The 21,637-nt window shown below is 40.6% G+C and overlaps 1 protein-coding gene across 1 annotated transcript in view; it reads right to left on the reverse strand.

Moving 5' to 3' along the window:
- Window positions 1-5,441, reverse strand: part of LOC110538922 (centrosome-associated protein CEP250) — an 82,948-nt gene extending 77,507 nt beyond the window's left edge. The window contains exons 1-3 of the mRNA XM_036937930.1: window positions 4,877-5,441; window positions 3,504-3,591; window positions 1,914-2,343 (exon numbers count right to left, since the gene is read on the reverse strand). Coding sequence (XP_036793825.1) covers window positions 1,914-2,343; window positions 3,504-3,591; window positions 4,877-4,893 — 535 coding nt within the window. The 5' untranslated portion in view covers window positions 4,894-5,441. The remainder of the gene's footprint in view (window positions 1-1,913; window positions 2,344-3,503; window positions 3,592-4,876) is intronic.
- Between the last annotated feature and the right edge of the window lie 16,196 nt (window positions 5,442-21,637).

A 21,637-nucleotide genomic window follows, 5' to 3' on the forward strand; every position in this document is an offset into this window, starting at 1 on the left:
CAGCAGCAGACTATGATCGATAATGACAAAAGCCACACTAAAGTCTAACAAAACAGCCCCCACAATCTTTTTATCATCAATTTCTCTCCGCCAATCCTCAATCATTTGTGTAAGTGCTGAGTTTGAATGTACTCTATAAGCATGCTGAAAGTTTGTCAATTTGTTTACTGTAAAATAGCATTGTATCTGGTCAAACACAATTTTTCCCAAAAGTTTACTAAGGGTTAGTAATAGGCTGATTGGTTGGCTATTTGAACCAGTAAGGGGGGCATTACTATTCTTAGGTAGCGGAATGACTTTTGCTTCCCTTCAAGCCGGGGGGCACACACGTTCTAGAGGCTTAAATTGAAAGTATGACAAATAGGAGTGGCAATATCATCCGCTATTTTCCATCCAAGTTGTCAGACCCCGGTGGCTTGTCATTGTTGATAGACAACAACAAAAAATTCACCTCTTCCACACTAACTTTATGGAATTTAAAATTACAATGCTTGTCTTTCATAATTTGGTCAAATATACTTGGGTGTGTAATGTCAGCATTTGTTGCTGGCATGTCATGCCTAAATTTGCTAATCTTGCCGATTTGAAAAAATCATTAAAGTAGTTGGCAATATCAGTTGGTTTTCTGATTAATGAGCCATCTGATTCAATGAATGATGTTGATGAGTTTGCCTTTTTTCCCAGAATTTAATTTAAGGTGTTCCAAAGCTTACAGTCATTTTCTTAATGAGTGCATGCTTATTAGCAACTGGAATGAGCAATTTCATAAATGTGTCAAGTGCAGTGTCTGTTTTCTCCTCATTACACACCACTGACCAACAGAAAGTCTATACATCAATAACATAGGAATCACTACAAAACGTATTGTATGACACAATATTAGGCTCAGCCTTTGGAACTTTGGTTTTCCTAGATATGGCTACTATATTGTGATCACTACATCCGATGGATCTGGATACTGTCTTCAAGCTCATTTCTGCAGCATTAGTAAAGATGTGATCAATACTGATTGATGATTTAATTCCTGTGCTGTTTGTAGCTACCCTGGTAGGTTGACTGATACCCTGAACCAGTTTGCAGCATTTTCTTGAGTCGGCAGCATAAAGGCGTGTTCCTTACATATGTTAGATGTAGTTTTTCTTTGCCTAAGCGAATGAGCTGGTATTGAGGCAAAAGAGTTGGGGCTGCCTTGGCAGGCGGACGAGTTACATTTTTCGTTGTTATGTGTTTATATGTTTGTCTTATTTTGTCACCCCTTCTCCAGAGACCTTCAGGGCTGGCTGCCTTGTGGAGGGGCTATTTTGGTTATAGAGTAGCAGTCTTATGAATTCACGTGTGTGCTTTTGCATTCTAATTATCACAAAGTGTGTTATCATCTTTCAGAGTGTTTAATCTCCAGTGTGCCATCTTACAACAAGTGTGAAATACTTGATGTATATTCACACTTGTAATGTTCTCCTAGAAGAGCTGTACATGCAAGGCTTGAGTCTTGGAAACTTGGTGTTATTCCTTGCCCTGCTGCTAATTCATTGTGTGTGCCCTCTAAGCTGTAGTTCCAGACAGTTAGTCTGTTCAAGTTGTGGTGACCTGTCTCATGAATTGTATGTATTGCCTCTTTATCTGTAATAAATCTTTCCACTTTGGTTAACTCTGTCAATTATTTGACATACCTGTGTATAACATGTCCCAAGTACATCCTCTCTTAACAAAAAGGTGGCATAGCACAGTTTACATAAAGTTAACACAATACCATAAAGTAACAAAAGTCACCTCACACACAACTCTCTCACATAAAACAGATGCACAAACAAAAATACTCACAGCACTCCATTGCATAGAAAAACAAGTATGAACACACATTAAAGCCACAAAAAAACATAAAAACAAACAATGGACCATATGTTTGTTCTTACCGTCTCTGGAGATGGTTTGACTGAGCTGGTCGAGGGAAGCGCTGCCACTCATGGAGGGAGACAAAGAGCAGAGAGAAGAGGAGGTGCTGATGGATGGAGAACTGCGGCTGCTTGGGAGGGTTCTTCTCCCGCCTCCTATCCTCTGCTGTTGTTCCTCCTGGCACCGCCAGGACCGACCTGTCGGAGTCTTCTCCACCATGGCTTTGCAAGCACTGCCGTGTCGGCTAGTGCTACCGCTAACACTCTCGCTAATTTTGCTGCTAGCGCTTTTGCTGATGCTACAGCTAGGGCAACTGCTGTAGCTACCATTAGCACTTCCAGCACTGCCCCTAGTAGCACTGCTGTTACTTTTAATGCTAACAGTATTTTTCCTGCTGATGCCCAGCTGGTCAACTCCACTGGTCACAGCCACCCTAGCTGGCCCGGGTTCCTGGAAGGAGAGTGAGAGAGAGAAAAAAATAAAGAGGTAAGAGAAGGAGAGAGAGATTGAAAGGCAGACAGAGATTGAGTCAGAGCGAGAGAGAGAGATAATGTGAGTCACTCAGAAACAGACAAATAAGAGGGAGAAAGGGACGAGGAATGATGAGGATGCAGAAGTACATTTCAATAAAATCTGTGGAGACTCCAACTGCTACCACTGGACGACCAATGTAAACTGTTTCCCATCTGACTCGACGAGGAATCCCCTATGTAGTCCAGTTAGCTCCTCTCCCTCATCAAGTTTAATGTCCCACGGAGCAGCACCACGTCCCCTGCGTGCGTCCCAAATGGTAACGTATGGACCCAGGTCAAAATTATTTCACTATATAGGGAATGGGGTGCCATTTGGGACACGGCTGCTCCTCCGCCTCTCAATCCCATCTGCCTGGGAGGGGAGTGTCCTTTAATCCTGATCAGATCGTTGCAGCTAATTCTGTTAATGTGGCCATCTGACTGGGCCTTTAATCACACAGCCGGCTGACCAACAACGCTAAAAGTCCCTCCCTCCCCACACACACACACACACACACACACACACACGAGCAAGTGTAAATCACATACTGTATACACACACAAGTCTGACTAATGCTTAATTACACTAGAGCACAGGATGCCATCAGACAGACGTTCTAGGAAGACGGAATGCCATTGGGAGATGTGCAAATCTTGAGAGCTGCAACCTCACCAAGTACACACACACACACACACACACACAATAATCAATCAGTAGGGCCCATCTATCTGTGGCTGCACCATTTATAAAGCAGGGTGAAATCAATTGGCTCCAGCCTGCTGCCAGGAAAGTCCTGACTCTGCTACTGATGCAGTCATAAACAAACTCTTTAGTTCACTCCAAATGTTTTTCCAACCTTTTCAGACCTCAAGTAGTCTGTCAAAATGAGTCTGCATCCCACAACATCCGTTGTGTAGTTTCAGCTATATACACAAGTTGTATTGTGTATATAGAATTCATCCCAGCATTGGACATACTGTACTAGACATCATCTCACCATGTTGTTGACAAAGCTATAGAGGTAGAACAATGAGGAAAAGAAGGCGGGTTTACAGTATCTGTGGTTGTGTTATGATGAGTCGGAAGACCAGGTCTACCTGGGATGTGGGTGTGTCCACTTTCCTCTTCTTCTTCTGTGTCAGTTTGTGGGTCTTGGGGTATACAACGAGGGCCTCCTGCCACCTGCTTGAGAAAAACACATAGTTATAAACACACACACACAAACAACACGGTATCAATTTAAATATATACACACAAAAAAACACACAAAACAGACAGCACACACAACCAGCTGCATACAACAAGCCAGAATGTTGAGCATGGCTGATCTCCAACTGTTTGTCCCTGTGTATAGGCTAGTGCGTTTTCAGAGTCTAACAGTTAATTATATATATTGTATAACAATGTGTAGTCAAGTTTATAGAGGTCAGCTTCAGTAGCTAACCAGTGGATTAGGAAGCAGGAGAGTAGTGTTGACTACCCTGGATTAAACTCTTGAGATCTAGATTGCTGATATAAACGTATAAACTGTGTTTACACAGGCAGCACAATTCTGATCTTTTAAACAATTATTGGCATAAAAGCTGATCTGAATGGTAAAAAAAACAATGAGTGAATAAAACAATCAGAATTGGGCTGCCAGTGTAAATGCAGATGTAGACTGGAGAGGAAACAGTTAGACATTACTGTTTTATGTGTAATGCTTTCAAATGTATTATTGTATACTTGAGGTGCACTTGATTCAGATTAAGCTTTATCATGTGCAGAATGGGTGGAGTTTGCAATTTTGGGACTATTCCAATGGTTCGGGTCAGGTTTGGAACAAACCCCTAAGCAACAGCCAGTTCTGATGTAAATCGATTCCATCTTAACAAAAAATAATTAAAAGACCACTGAGGTCAAGAAGGCATTGCTGTCCTTAAAAAATGGCTGCCATCCAGACTGGAATAGAATTACGTATAGAACTAAATTATCCCTAAAGAGGATTAAGGCTTTAAATGAACATTTCATTAGTGGTAAAGAGGTTCACATCACATCAAACAACTTTCAGTCATATGTAGAAGTTATTGTTAGAATTTTGTTTACTGTGAATTCCTTTTATGTGTTTGTTTTCTAAATAGATTATAGTTACTTAGAGTGATATGCCAGACATACTCCAGACAAGCAAACCTTAAGGTTTGAGTCACAGACTTTCAGAAGCTGCCGTCAAATAGTCTTTAGATAGACATAGTTTCAATGACATCCAGATTGTCCTGCTGATCACAATAAGAAAGTATCGCTCCTACAGTTACAAAGTGTCTCATGCACATTTAACATTCAGAAATAAAAGGCATTATGCTGGACTATTATCATGACAAGACCTCTAAAGCTTTCAAACTAATTTAACTCATATCTACACAAATAGAGTCCAATTATCTTTTCTAACACTACAATATTCCCATGTCTACATCTAAATATTCAGATTTCTTACTTCTGTTTCCTGGACATTGCCTGGTCTCAGAAAAGTGGTTATTCCAGAAGAGATGTCCACAATAATCCACACCAGGCACAATAGATCCCTATCTCAAATGAGGAATGACCAAGACCGAACAATCCTTAAATATCAGTAATGTCGAACAAAGAAATCCAAATTGAGATTACAAGAATTCACAAGTATGCCATTCAGTCAGTGTTTGGGATACAGAGCCACACACACAAAGTCAGGTACTCAAGTAGACACACCAATCATGCTGCACACAGACACACACCTTGGTGCACACGCATACATACACACACAAACACATTAACACCCCCCCACTTTAATCCTGTTCAGACAGAGTTGACACACTACATTACAGTCTTACTGGATTAAGCATAGATTTCTTCAGATTTACAGCCTAATGACACTTAAAGTACAAGGAAACAAGGATGAGAGAGGAACTGGGAGACAGTGAGTGACTGAAGGAGATGGGGAGCGAGAATGAGAGACTCAGGAAGAACAGACAAGAGGGAGAGAGGAAGGGTAAGAGGAACAGGGAGACAAGAGGGGGTTGGTTATATTTGCATTAAATATCTGTTAAAGGCTTTAACCCTTGCTAAACACTATAATCCAGAAAGCCCATCAGCATTGAACTTGAACTGAGGGGACCTGTATCTAGTCTAATTCAGAGAGGCTTACTCACTGATGTGGCTAAAATTGGTAGAGCATAGCGCTTGCAACTCTGCAGTCAGGATAGTGGATTACATTCCCCCTGGTGCCACACATACGAATATGTGTACAAGCACTAATGTAAAATGCTTGGAATAAAGTGTCTGCTAAATTGGATATATAATATTGACTGGGTAAATGAGGAGTGAGAGGCACAGGAGGAACATTACAATTAGGATCTAAATCAAAACTCTTTCCCCCAAAAGCCACCACACTTGGCCACAGTTTCAAAGGCTCATTTGGGTAGCTGCAGTTTAAGACTTATTACACTAGAGGGAGCCATCAGCAGTGTGTGTGTATTTCCCTCTGAGCCAATGATTGACTACTTGGTGTCAACACAGATAAGGTTATCTGTGGTATAATACTGTGTCTGTGTTGTTTTTTCACCCTGCTCTGCTCTCACCATGACATCCAAGGCTATCTACTACATCTCTATCTGTTTTTCAATGTAAAACATCTCTTTAAACAATACTTCCTGTTGACCCAACCTCTCACCTGTGATCATGCTGTGCCCTCTGTGTCAGTCAGTTCAAAGGTGGGAAGGGTTCACTGACACAGCTGATATAACCTAGAGGATTTAGAGAGAAGGGGGAGAGGGATGACGTGAAGGAGAGACTGTAGGTGTGTGGTCTCACCTGGTGTCCACACTAAGTGGCCAAAGAGTACTTTATGCTGAAAAACAGACACATGAGGACAAACAATAGAAGATAATGTCATTATTAGACATAAATACCATTTGAAGCTTGATGATGACTTGAACATTTTAATCAGCTGTGTAGTGCTAAGGCAAAAACAAAAATGTGCACAGGTGTTTGGAGTTTAGGTCAACCGATTAATCGGAATGGCCGATTAATTAGGGCCGATTTCAAGTTTTCATAACAATCGGAAATCGGTAGTTTTGGGCGCTGATTTCCGATTTAAAATATATATATATATATATATATATATATATATATATATATATATATATTATACCTTTTATTTAATTAGGCAAGTCAGTTAAGAACACATTCTTATTTTCAATGACTGCCTAGGAACTGTGGGTTAACTGCCTTGTTCAGGGGCAGAACGACACATTTTAGACCTTGTCAGCTCAGGGGTTCCAATCTTTCAACCGCACAGTTAACTAGTCCAACGCTCTAACCATTGCACTCCACAAGTAGCCTGCCTGTTACGCGAATGCAGTAGAAGCCAAAGTAAATTGCTAGCTAGCATTAAACTTATCTTATAAAAAACAATCAATCATAATCACTAGTTATAACTACTAATCCAGTTTAGCAGGCAATATTAACCAGGTGAAATTGAGTAATTTCTCTTGCATTCATTGCACGCAGAGTCAGGGTATATGCAACAGTTTGGGCTGCCTGGCTCATTGCGAACTAATTTGCCAGAATTTTACGTAATTATGACATACATTGAAGGTTGTGCAATATAACAAAAATATTTAGATTAAGGGATTCTACCCGTTAGATAAAATACCGAACGGTTCCGTATTTCACTGAAATAATAAACGTTTTGTTTTCTAAATGATAGTTTCCGGATTCGATCATATTAATGACCAAAGGCTCGTATTTCTGTGTGTTATTATGTCATAATTAAGTCTGATTTGATAGAGCAGTCTGACTAAGCAGCAGCAGGCCCGTCCGTAATCATTCATTCAAACAGCACTCGTGCGTTTTGCCAGCAGCTCTTCGCAAGCACAGCGCTGTTTATGACTTCAAGCCTATCAGCCTAATGGCTGGTGTAACCAATGTGAAATGGCTAGCTAGTTAGCTGGGTGTGCGCTAATACTGTTTCACTCGCTTTTAGATTTGGAGTAGTTATTCCCCTTGCGCTGCAAGGGCCGCGGAGCGTGGAGCGATTGGTAACGATGCTTCGTGTGCGGCTGTTGTCGACGTGTTCCTGGTTTGAGCCCAGGTAGGGGCAAGGAGGGGGACGGAAGCTATACTGTTACACTGGCAATACAATAGTGCCTATAAGAACATCCAATAGTCAAAGGTATATGAAATACAAATGGTATAGAGAGAAATAGTCCTATAAATACTATATTAACTACAACTTAAAACCTCTTACCTTGGAATAATGAAGTTCATGTTAAAAGGAACCACCAACTTTCATATGTTCTCATGTTCTGAGCAAGGAACTTAAACGTTAGCTTTTTTACATGGCACATATTTTACATGGCACATATTACTTTCTTCTCCAACACTTTGTTTTTGCATTATTTAAACCAAATTGAACATGTTTCATTATTTATTTGAGGCTAAATTCATTTTATTGATGTTTTATATTAAGTTAAAATAAGTGTTAAATCAGTATTGTTGTAATTGTCATTATTACAAATAAAAAAATAAAAAATTGTCCGATTAATCGGCATCGGCTTTTTTGGTCCTCCAATTATCGATATCGGCGTTGAAAAATCATAATCGGTCGACCTCTAGTTTGGAGCATTCCGATATGCCACAGTTGGTGAGGTGTCAGGTTCGCCACTGTACTTAAAAGGTGATTATTCCAACTCTCTGTGAAATGCTGCAGATCTGCCCGCAGACAAGACAGGTACACATATCCCACACAGAAGAGGTAGATAGAATTTGACAGGTCAAGGTATCATTCTTCCTCCAAACTGTGCATGTGAGACAGGTTCCATGCACAACAAGACAGGAAGAGAGGAAGAGAGAAAGAGAACACAGAACAGTTTAATTACCTCTGGTTATGGACACTTTTGCCAGAAATTAAGCTTCCACGGCCTGTTCCTCAGACAGTGAACATCTGGCAAAATTTACATTTTCGACCCCTTGATCAGCTCGCACACTGAAAGTAAAGAAAATAGCTTGTTTTTTTTGTAGATATGAAAACAACAACTGAGATATGACCGTTCAATCGAAAGCAGCAGATGCCATTTACAGGATATGTCAATACAGCACAGAAAGCTTAACACCAGACTGGTATTGTGGTTCATTAGGTGCTGGGAAATATGCAATATGTATACTATATGCAATATGTATACAAAATAATATACAACAGGTTAGTATCTTGAAAAAAAAGCATTGGAATTAAAAGTGCAATGTTTAACATATTAACCTGCTTCATTATTTATGTATTACCAGTTGATGAAGAACAACTCCAATTTCATACATCATGGAACATTTGTCTAGGAATAAGTAAGAATAAAAAAGTTTAAATAACTTCTTAGATTTGATGGAGACATTATACATCTTAGTACCTTATCAATGTATGGTTTGTATCAATGTGGACGAGAGACAGGGATGGAGGAACAGAGCATTTTTGCCGAGCAATGCAACGCAGATGGATCATTCTGGCAATGATACCTTCACCATCTATCTACACGCTGCAAAGACTCTTCGCCATTGTACACGATGGTCTACTCTGAGACTTTCTTTGACCATTCTAAAGCCCGCATGGGGCATCCTTGTCTTAATGGCGCTGACTTTCTTGTCTAACTCTTCATCTGGCATATCAGAATAGCATTCCCTGACAGACATATTGTGCTCTTTCATCCTTCTGTAAACAAAGCTAACCGTTACACTGTCATGAAATATGATTATACATCGACTATGAAACAAATACGACATGGCTTATGAGTTGACATGAAAGAAAGTTAGATTAATTCAACTGTAAATGGCGAGAACAATGGCGAGAACAGGCGTTCGTTGCTAAATGCTTTTGGTTAGCTTGAGAATAATAATTGCATGATTTATCATTCTACGGTATGTATCTATGTAATATATAATGTAATGTTATGAACCGACACTGAATCGTAGGAGCTAACTACTAGCTATGTAAAAGTTGGACGGAAGAATGCCCAGTGCTGCTTATCTGAGATGCCATCATGACACAGTCCTTCTTCATAGGTGTCCGCTATGACTTCCTTTGTGTCGGAAAGAAAGGCTGAACAGTATTGGTTGTAGCCAAACTGACACTCAAAAAAATGGCCAAATTGGAGGGTGGTTGTTAGCGAGTTTTGTTGTCAAATTCCTTTATTTGTTCTCGAAATATTTTTGGGGAATAAAATTAATAAAGTTTTGTGCTCTATTACTAAATATTTGATCGCAAATCTTTTTTACTTTGAAGCCTCGTTTTGGCTTTCAGAACAATTATTTTGGATTGAACATTTAAAAAAAGTTGCTTTCAGAAAAAAAAATTGACTTGAAAATAAAGTTTTGCTCTCGACAAAAAAATGTGTTGCAAGTTGGTGAGGGGGGCTAATAGCTGAACAATAGACTATTCAATCTTTACTAAAGTATAGTCTAATATCCGAGTTGTGAAAAAAAACGTCCTATTACAGACCAGATTTGCCTTAACGACCAAGGGGGAGTTAGAGCACTGATTATGCTTTTGGGTCCCAATGCACTACTGTCTCTAACTGACAATGAATGGGCAATATAAACCAAATAATAAACTGATAATTGTGTAGGACTTCAAATGAAACAAGCAGGGAGCAGGTTTCGAACTCTCAATCTTCTTGCCCGAAGTCCAGCGCGCTATCGACAGTGCACCAAAAGCATGCTCAAGCCGCAGTCGATAGAGCGCGTCCTTGCGGTAGCTTGCTACTCAATGTAATAAAGTAATGGCTTTTCAAATAAATTACCTTACACGTTATGTTGGCTGACAATTTGTAAGCTGCGCTGTCATTACGAACCACATAGTACATACTGCTGTAATGATATGCTATCTACCTAACGTTAATAGTTATACATCAAACTTGACCGTATATTAACTAGAGGCTATCTAACTACCCAACGTTTATTGACTTGACTATTCCCGTCATTCTTAGCTTGGCTGAATGGTATAGTCGAGTGCGTTCTCAATGGACATGCGGGTGCTTTTGCAAATTCGCTCTGGCTATCTACTCCGATTTCAGCGCACTCTCATCTGAGTGAACCAGAGCGCAGAATAATGAATTTACGAGCGCTCAACACCCATTGAATATGGCCGGTGTCAGTAAACGTCGGCAAAATAACGTAATTAAATTGTTTTCCGCAGCACCGTTACAGACACCAACGCTCTGGTTAACACGAAAACGGCCTAACCAGCTCTGCTAGGGCAAGTAAAATGGTCAGAGTGGTCTCATTTGTGTCTGGAAGTAGCTAGCAAGCTAGCCAACGTTAGCTTAGGTGCTTGACTGCTTCGGCACGAACGTCCAGTGTACGCTCTGAGAGTGAAACGGTCTGAATTTACCCAGAGGGTTTTGCGTTTTTCATGGAATAGAAACTCCATAATATTGTAACGACCCTGGGTTTATACGCGCGCATATCGACTCTGCCGCTTGAGCATGCTTTTGCGGCACAGTCGATAGCGCGCCGGAGCTCGGGCTAGAAGGTCGAGGGTTCGAAACCTGCTCCCTGCTGTTTCATTACACTGGTGTCAGAAGTGATCGGACATCCACGACAGTGCGTGTGCTTGGCCGGTGAGCGCGTTCCTGTAAGACGTAGGAGGGAGTAGTGTAACACCCTAGGTTTATAAGCGCTGATATCAGCTTGAGCATGCTTTTGCGGCATAGTCGACAGCGCGCGGGACCTCGGGCTAGAAGGCCGAGGGTTCGAGACCTGCTCCCTGCTGTTTGATTACAATATTAATCAAATTAATTAAGCAAGTACCAGTCAAAAGTTTGGACACACCTACTCATTCCAGGATGTTTCTGGTGGTCAAACTAGCAATAACTTGCAGTAACAGAAAAAAATGGCTGAGAATTAAATGATGTGCCACAGAATTCTGAGGCAGCACGCCTCATATTTTTCTTCACAAAAAAATACAGTTTTATATCTTTATGTTTGAAGCCTGAAATGTGGCAAAAGGTCGCAAAGTTCAAGGGGGCCGAATACTTTCGCAAGGCACTGTAATTGTCAGAATAGGATAGAAAAAACTCTAAAGTGTCAAAATATTGTCTGTGAGTATAACAGAACTGATATTGCAGGCGAAAACCTGAGGAAAATCCAACCCGGAAATGCTGTTTTTCCTGAAAGCTCTATGTTCCATTGCATGTCTTCCCTCCATTTAAAGGGATATCAACCAGATTCCTTTTCCTATGGCTTCCACATGGTGTGAACAGTCTTTAGACATAGTTTCAGGCTTTTATTCTGAAAAATGAGCGAGAAAGCTCCCATCGCGTCAGTGGATGGCTGGGTGCCAGCAGCGTTTGCATGCGCCAACAGATTGGAGCAGACATTTTCTCTCTCTCTCCTATTGAAGAAGCTACAGTCCGGTTGAAATATTATCGATTATATATTGTAAAAACAACCTGAGGATTGATTATAAAAAACGTTTGACATGTTTCTACGAACTTTACGGATACTATTTGGAATTTTCGTCTGCCCCGTCGTGACCGATCGAGCCTGTGGATTTCTGAACATAACGCGCCGACCAAATGGAGGTATTTTGGATATAAAAATAATATTTATGGAATAAAAGGAACATTTATTGTGTAACTGGGGGTCTCGTGAGTGCAAACATCCGAAGATCATCAAAGGTAAGCGATTCATTTTAGTGCTTTTCTGACTTTCGTGACCAATCTACTTTGCTGCTAGCTGTTTGTAATGTTTTGTCTGCTGAGAGAGATGTCCTTACTTATGTATGCTTTCGCCGAAAAGCTTTTTTGAAATTGGACACGCCAGGTGGATTAACAACAAGCTAGGCTGTGTTTTGCTATATTGCACTTGTGATTTCATGAAAATTAAATATTTTTAGTAATTTAATTTGAATTTGGCGCTCTGCAATTCAGCGGATGTTGACAAAAATGATCCCGGGATAGGTGTGTCAAGAAGTTTAAACACATCATTATTTGGAGTGGTATGCCTGAACCTTCCAAAATGTGCCTCATCTGACAAAACAATTACATGCGGCTCATTTGATTCAGTTGTCATAAAGCTTATGAATTCCTCATCTGATAAACCTCTACCACAACTTTCTGTCTTTGTGGTAGTATTAATTGGGTGTCTGAGATTTGATTGAGCTGTACCACTGATACATATGAACTCTTGGCTATCTCAGGATTGAAATCAGAAGCAGGTTCTTTATACTCGAAAGTGTGTACGTTTAGCATATCAAGTTGGCAGTCTGAGGGTCTTCTCTGAGCAGTTGACATTCGTTCCCTCATTTAAACTCTCCACAGAGAATAGGTTTTGAACCTGAGCCTCATTTACATTCTCTGTTTGCACCATTTTGTTGAATTTCACCTTGTTGTCACAAGCAATAGAATGTATAAATGTGTCACAGTCCCCTTTAAGACTAAATCCATTTTGCAATGGCTGTACTTGAACTCGACATGATTCTGGGTTGCACAGAAAAGCGGCATATTCTACATCCGTTTGACTATCAGGAGATGAGTTGCACTGACTTAAGTTTGTGCTGTCACCCTTATCTCATGAAATATCAGTGACAGGCTCAAAAGGTTGGTCAACTCAATTGGATTAACAACTTTGAATGTTACCTCTATTCTTGTTCCAAATAATCGTATGTATTTTGACACTACGATGGATGTTTCAGTTGGCCATTGCAAAGTTTTGGCAGCTTCCTCACAAAACTGTAAATCAAATGTTTCATTATGCTACATGATGCCATGTATTGTCATTGAAATAGCATGATAATCCAAACATGTATCATTTTTTTTCTTAACCTGTTGAGTCTATGGGGGCGCTATTTCATTATTGGATAAAAAAACGTGCCCGTTTTAAGCGCAATAATTTGTCACGAAAAGATGCTCGACTATACATATAATTGACAGTCTAACGTTTCCAAAACTGCAAAGATATTATCCGTGAGTGCCACAGAACTCATGCTACAGGCGAAACCAAGATGAAAAAGTTCGGTGTTTTGATGACTGGATTTTCGTTTTTTTTTGGTAGCCAAACGTGACGCACCAAACGGAGCGATTTCTCCTAAACAAATAATCTTTCAGGAAAAACTGAACATTTGCTATCTAACAGAGTCTCCTCATTAAAAACATCTGAAGTTCTTCAAAGGTAAATTATTTTATTTGAATGCTTTTCTGGTTTTTGTGAAAATGTTGCCTGCTGAATGCTAACGCTAATGCTAACGCTAAATGCTACGCTAGCTAGCTACTGTTACACAAATGATTGTTTTCCTATGGTTGAGAAGCATATTTTGAAAATCTGAGATGACAGTGTTGTTAACAAAAAGGCTAAGCTTGAGAGCTAGCATATTTATTTAATTTAATTTGCGATTTTCATGAATAGTTAACGTTGCGTTATGGTAATGAGCTTGAGGCTGTATTCACGATCCCGGAACCGGGATGGCTAGAATCAAGAGGTTTTAACAACTTTTTTCCAAATTAACTCCATAATATCGACTGAAACATGGCAAAGGTTGTTTAGAACCAATCCTCAAGGTGTTTTTCACATATCTCTTCGATGATATATCGTTTGTGGAAGTGTGCTTTCTCTCCTGAATCCCAGGAGAAAATGCCTGCACCTGATGAGAATGGTGATATAGGACTATGCCCTTCTTTCTGGTGCTCCCCAACATCATGACCACCCCCATACAATTTATGTGTAAAATTTGATGGGTCAACAGCATTTATAATCTGTTTATTATTAAGATCTATGCCTTTATCAGTATGGTCAACTCCACAGTTAACTCTATCACCCCAGACAACAGTGTCACTATCAGTACAGTCATCTCCTACTATAGCATTAGGTCCATGCTTTACTACTCCTTCCTGTGACTCTAATTGAAGCATCTTATTAACACCAGTGTCCGGCACAGATTCCACCACTGTACGTAGTTCTTGCCGCACCACCTTACTATCCCCGTTTTCTCCTTCCTTTAGCTGCATAACACGAGCGCATAGTCCTATATAACCATTCTCATCTTTCCAAAGCCACTTAAGCCGCCTGAAAAAAAAAGCGTTGTGTTTTTTGTAGCCGTTGGCCATTGCAGAATTTGAAGGGTACTGTCACGTGTGCTCCCTCTCCGGCCTCTTGGTCACCAGGCTGCTCGTTATGGTGCACACATGTCACCATCGTTACGTGCACCTGCGCATCTTCAGACTCACCTGGATTCCATCACGTCCCTGATTACCTTCCCTATACAGTGCCTTGAGAAAGTATTCGGCCCCCTTGAACTTTGCGACCTTTTGCCACATTTCAGGCTTCAAACATAAAGATATAAAACTGTATTTTTTTGTGAAGAATCAACAACAAGTGGGACACAATCATGAAGTGGAACGACATTTATTGGATATTTCAAACTTTTTTAACATATCAAAAACTGAAAAATTGGACGTGCAAAATTATTCAGCCCCTTTACTTTCAGTGCAGCAAACTCTCTCCAGAAGTTCAGTGAGGATCTCTGAATGATCCAATGTTGACCTAAATGACTAATGATGATAAATACAATCCACCTGTGTGTAATCAAGTCTCCGTATAAATGCACCTGCACTGTGATAGTCTCAGAGGTCCGTTAAAAGCGCAGAGAGCGTCATGAAGAACAAGGAACACACCAGGCAGGTCCGAGATACTGTTGTGAAGAAGTTTAAAGCCGGATTTGGATACAAACATATTTCCCAAGCTTTAAACATCCCAAGGAGCACTGTGAAAGCGATAATATTGAAATGGAAGGAGTATCAGACCACTGCAAATCTACCAAGACCTGGCCGTCCCTCGAAACTTTCAGCTCATACAAGGAGAAGACTGATCAGAGATGCAGCCAAGAGGCCCATGATCACTCTGGATGAACTGCAGAGATCTACAGCTGAGGTGGGAGACTCTGTCCATAGGACAACAATCAGTCGTATATTGCACAAATCTGGCCTTTATGGAAGAGTGGCAAGAAGAAAGACATTTCTTAAAGATATCCATAAAAAGTGTCGTTTAAAGTTTGCAACAAGCCACCTGGGAGACACACCAAACATGTGGAAGAAGGTGCTCTGGTCAGATGAAACCAAAATTGAACTTTTTGGCAACAATGCAAAACGTAAAAGCATTGGCGTAAAGTTTGGCGTAAAAGCAACACAGCTGAACATCACCCTGAACACACCATCCCCACTGTCAAACATGGTGGTGGCAGCATCATGGTTTGGGCCTGCTTTTCTTCAGCAGGGACAGGGAAGATGGTTAAAATTGATGGGAAGATGGATGGAGCCAAATACAGGACCATTCTGGAAGAAAACCTGATGGAGTCTGCAAAAGACCTGAGACTGGGACGGAGATTTGTCTTCCAACAAGACAATGATCCAAAACATAAAGCAAAATCTACAATGGAATGGTTCAAAAATAAACATATCCAGGTGTTAGAATGGCCAAGTCAAAGTCCAGACCTGAATCCAATCGAGAATCTGTGGAAAGAACTGAAAACTGCTGTTCACAAATGCTCTCCATCCAACCTCACTGAGCTCGAGCTGTTTTGCAAGGAGGAATGGGAAAACATTTCAGTCTCTCGATGTGCAAAACTGATAGAGACATACCCCAAGCGACTTACAGCTGTAATCGCAGCAAAAGGTGGCGCTACAAAGTATTAACTTAAGGGGGCTGAATAATTTTGCACGCCCAATTTTTCAGTTTTTGATTTGTTAAAAAAGTTTGAAATATCCAATAAATGTTGTTCCACTTCATGATTGTGTCCCACTTGTTGTTGATTCTTCACAAAAAAATACAGTTGTATATCTTTATGTTTGAAGCCTGAAATGTGGCAAAAGGTCGCAAAGTTCAAGGGGGCCGAGTACTTTCGCAAGGCACTGTATATGTCACTCCCTTTGGTTCCTTCCCCAGGCGTCATTGTTTCTGTTTCATGTCTGTGCGTTGTTCGTGTTTGTTTTGTTTTATGTTTAGTTTATTAATTAAATCACTCACTCCCTGAACTTGCTTCCCGACTGTCAGCACACATCGTTACAGCATTCCCTAAGGGAGGATGGCTTTCACTTCAGCAGCGATAAATTCATGAACTTCTTTGAGGAAAAGATCATGATCATTAGAAAGCAAATTACGGACTCCTCTTTAAATCTGCGTATTTTCCCAAAGCTCAGTTGTCCTGAGTCTGCACAACACTCCCAGGACCTAGGATCAAGGGAGACACTCAAGTTTTTAAATATTATATCTCTTGACACATTGATGAAAATAGTAATGGCCTCTAAACCTCCAAGCTGCATACTGGACCCTATTCCAACTAAACTACTGAAAGAGCTGCTTCCTGTGCTATGTTGAACATAATAAATGGCCCGCTATCCACCGGATTTGTACCAAACTCACTAAAAGTGTCAGCCGCTCTTGAAAAAGTCCAACCTTGACCCAGAAATTATAAAAAACGAACAGCCTATATCGAATCTCCAGCAACTCACTGCCTTCCTGAAGACAAACAACGTATATGAAACACTTCAGTCTGGTTTTAGACCCCATCATAGCACTGAGACTGCACTCGTGAAGGTAGTAAATTACCTTTTAATGGTGTCTGCTAAGGCTCTGCATCTGTTCTCGTACTCCTAGACCTTAGTGCTGCTTTTGATACCATCGATCATCACATTCTTTTGGAGAGATTGAAAACCCAAATTGGTCTACACGGACAAGTTCTGGCCTGGTTTAGATCTGTCAGAAAGATATCAGTTTGTCTCTGTGGATGGTTTGTCCTCTGACAAATCAATTGCAAATTCCGGTGTTCCTCAAGGTTCCGTTTTAGGACCACTATTGTTTTCACTATATATTTTACCTCTTGGTGATAAAATTTGGAAACTGTTAACTTTCATTGCTATGCGGACAATACACAGCTGTACATTTGATGAAACATGGTGAAGCCCCAAAATTGCCCTCCCTGGAAGCATGTGTTTCAGACATAAGGAAGTGGATGGCGGGATGTTTTACATTTAAACTCGGACAAAACAGAGATGCTAGTTCTAGGTCTCAAGAAACAAAGAGATCTTCTGTTGGATCTGACAATTAATCTTGATGGTTGTACAGTCGTCTCAAATAAAACTGTGAAGGACCTCAGCGTTTCTCTGGACCCTGATCTCTCTTTTGACGAACATATCAAGACTGTTTCAAGGACAGCTTTTTTCCATCTACGTAACATTGCAAAATAAAAAACTTTCTGTCCAAAAATGATGCATAAAAATGTATCCATGTTTTTGTCACTTCTAGATTAGACTACTGCAATGCTCTACTTTCCGGCTACCCGGATAAAGCACTAAACTTGAGAAAAACACAGCTGAAAGAATCTTGACTAGAACCTATAAAATGTATCATATTACTACAGCGCTAGCCTCTCTACACTGGCTTCCTGTTAAGGCTAGGACCGATTTAAAAGGTTTTACTGCTAACCTACAAGGCATTACATGGGGTTGCTCCTACCTATTTTTCTGATTTGGTCCTGCCGTACATACCTACCACAAGACTCAGGCCTCCTTATTGTCCCTAGAATTTCTAAGCAAACAACTGGAGGCAGGGCTTTCTCCTATAGAGCACAATTTTTATGGAATTGTCTGCCTATCCATGTGAGAGATGCAGAATTGATCTCAACCTTTAAGTCTTAATTGAAATCTCATCTCTTCAGTTGGTCCTATGATTGAGTGTAGTCTGGCCCAGTGGTGTGAAGGTGAACGGAAAAACACTGGAGCGACGAACCGCCCTTGCTGTCTCTGCCTGGCCGGTTCCCCTCTCTCCACTGGGAGTCTCTGCCTCTAACCCTATTACGGGGGCTGAGTCACTGGCTTACTGGTGCTCTTCCATGCCGTCCCTAGGAGGGGTGCGTCACTTGAGTGGGTTGAGTCACTGACGTGATCTTCCTGTCCGGGTTGGCACCCCCGACTGGGTTGTGCCATGAAGGAGATCTTCATGGGCTATACTCGGCCTTGTCTCAGGAAGGTAAATTGGTGGTTGAAGTAATCCCTTTAGTGGTGTGGGGGCTGTGCTTTGGCAAAGTGGGTGCTTGGTTGGCCCTGTCCGAGGGTATCGTCGGACAGGGCCACAGTGTCTCCCAACCCCTCCTGTCTCACCCTCCAGTATTTATGCTGCAACAGTTTGTGTCAGGGTCAGTCTGTTATATCTGGAGTATTTCAGATATCCGGTGTCCTGTGTGAATTTAAGTATGCTCCCTCTAATTCTCTCTCTCTTTCTCTCTTCTCTCTGAGGTCCTGAGCCCTAGGACCATGCCTCAGGACTACCTGGCCTGATGACTCCTTGCTGTCCACAGTCCACCTGGTCGTGCTGCTGCTCCAGTTTCAACTGTTCTGGAACGCTGATCTGTTCACCGGACGTGCTGCCTTGTCCCGGACCTGCTGTTTTCGACTCTCTCTCTCTACTGCACCTGCTGTTTCTAACTCTGAATGATCGGCTATGAAAAGCCAACTGACAGTTACTCCTGAGGTGCTGACTTGCTGCACCCTCGACAACTACTGTGATTATTATTATTTGACCATGCTGGTCATTTATGAACATTTGAACATCTTGGCCATGTTCTATTATAATCTCCACCCGGCACAGCCAGAAGAGGACTGGCTGTCCCTCATAGCCGATTTTAATTGTAATAATGACAATTACAACAATACTGAATTAACACTTTTAACTTAATATAATACATCAAATCAATTTAGCCTCAAATAAATAATTAAACATGTTCAATTTGGTTTAAATAATGCAAAAACAAAGTGTTGGAGAAGAAAGTAAAAGTGCAATGTGTGCCATGTAAGAAAGCTAACGTTTAAGTTCCTTGTTCAGAACATGAGAACAAATGAAAGCTGGTGGTTCCTTTTAACATGAGTTTAAACGTTTATTCTTTCAGTGAAATATGGAACCATTCCATATTTTATCTAACGGATGGCATCCCTAAGTCTAAATATTGCTGTTACATTGCACAACCTTTAATGTTATGTCATAATTACGTAAAATTCTGTCAAATTAGTTCGCAATGAGCCAGGCACAATAAGAGCCCTGGAGAAATAGAAAAAATAGCCAAGCTCCTTGGCTACTCCCCTGCAAAGATAGACAAGATTGTCCAGCAATGGCATGCCATCCATCTTAGTAAATGGAATGAGACAAAAAACACACTGAGCTTCTGGAATGAGATTTGGAAGTTCAGGGATGCAACTGATATCAACCCGTTTCAAGAACTTGCCATGGCTGCTGTGTCTGTGTTATCCTTGCCACACTTGAATGCTGAAGTCGAGAGAGTATTCAGCCAGATGAATGTGGTAAAAAGCAAACTTAGAAATTGTATGTCCTTGCAGACCCTTAACTCCATCCTGTACATTCGATATGGACTGAAGCTGTCTGGTGAGGCTTGCTATGAGCACCAGCTGCCTGATAATGTTTTGCAGCTTTTTGGCACATCAGCTTTTTACTCATTTTAATCCAGACTAGTTACCATAATTTTCTCACATTGCCATTGATAGTTTTTTCTATTGTCTCTTTTTGGTCCATTTAGATTGTTAATGTAGATTGAATACAAAAAATATATATATATTACGGTTAGAAATGTTCATGTTTTACTGTGACCTGTTGTAGGCTCCTAAGTGGACCATAAGGTTACAAACCAAATTAAGAAAAATAAACTCCGCCAGAGTGTCTCTTTTGGGTCACTTTTGCCAGTCCCAAGCCCGGATGAAGGAGGAGGGTTGGAATTGTGACATAAAAAAAACAAGAATCGACAGAAGAAAGTTCATTTGTAGTTTTAAACATATTTAGGGTGTTTTTTACTCACTTTTTGTCTGTCCCACGACGTTATTCCTCTCTCCTATAGCGTCCATCACAATTACATGCACATGGACAATTATGCTATGACGTCATTTAGTGACTTCTAGCAACTTTTAGGACAGCCAATAGGTACTTTCCTTACTGAGGAGTTGGCAACACTGTACTACTGTATCCACACTATAGTAGGATACCGTTGTGATATTGTTAGGCATGATTTTAGGTCTCTGATCAAAGTTGCATGTTGTACCTCGTTTCCCTTCAGTGAAAAGTAGTTATTTCATTGAATTAATTCATTTAAAAAAAGCATACTAGCACATCAAATTACGGTATTGTACACTAGCCTACCCTGCTATCAACACAGTAAATAATATTGCCAACGTGCTTTCGACAATCGTTATCAACAAAACATTTTACTTTCAAATAGACCACATTTGCCTTAACCTAAATATTTCCTAAAATATCACAACTTAAATATAGCCTACTTACTCCTCAATTGGATCAAGTACATCTTGGTAATTATTTTCATCGTCTCTAATGAAACATATCTGGGGCAGGCAGACACTCGATAATCGCTTCTGCCGCTTTAAAAAAAAATGACTGTCTGTCGCCGCCGAGCTCTCAAATTCCGTCTCTCACTCTATGAACGATCACTGCAATCCAGATTCATTGGGACGTCCTTAACCAATTTACATTTATACTTGATAGTGGTATGGACATCCCAAGGAGCCCGAATAGCACGGACCCTCTGAGAAAGTCTATGAACTGCTCTATTCGACTGAAGGGACATCCCAAGGAGGCCGAATAGTACCTATGAACTCATGAAAGCCGTGGAAGCAACTCTTATTGGTTGTCTGATGTGGAACAGGTAACAACACAGTCTGTGATTGGCTAACAATATTTTGATCTGTATACAGCGGGATAACCAACATAGTCATCTATGCATAGTCACTTTAATAACTATCTACATGTACATACTACCTCAACTAACCGGTGCCCCCGCACATTGACTCTGTATCAGTACCTCCCTGTATATAGTCTCGCTTTTGTTATTTTACTGCTGCTCTTGAATTAATTGTTACTTTTATCTCTTATTTTTATCCATATTTTTTTCAACTGCATTGTTGGTTAGAGGCTCGTAAGTAAGCATTTCACTGTTTGTATTCGGCGCGTGCGACCAATACAATTTACAATACAATTCTCATACCATGAGATGTTGAGGGAAAGACAGATTATCTATAGATTAGGCATAATCTTTTCTAGGCCATTAGCGATAACATGAAATACACAAGCCATAGGCTACACTATAGTTCAAGGTGGCTACGTTGGAATGTTTGCTTCCACGGGAAAAATGGTACATTCTAACATTTATGGTTGAGATTTAATTAGTATA

This window comes from Oncorhynchus mykiss, chromosome 12 (assembly GCF_013265735.2).
Source record: "Oncorhynchus mykiss isolate Arlee chromosome 12, USDA_OmykA_1.1, whole genome shotgun sequence".
In the NCBI taxonomy this organism is placed as follows: domain Eukaryota; kingdom Metazoa; phylum Chordata; class Actinopteri; order Salmoniformes; family Salmonidae; genus Oncorhynchus; species Oncorhynchus mykiss.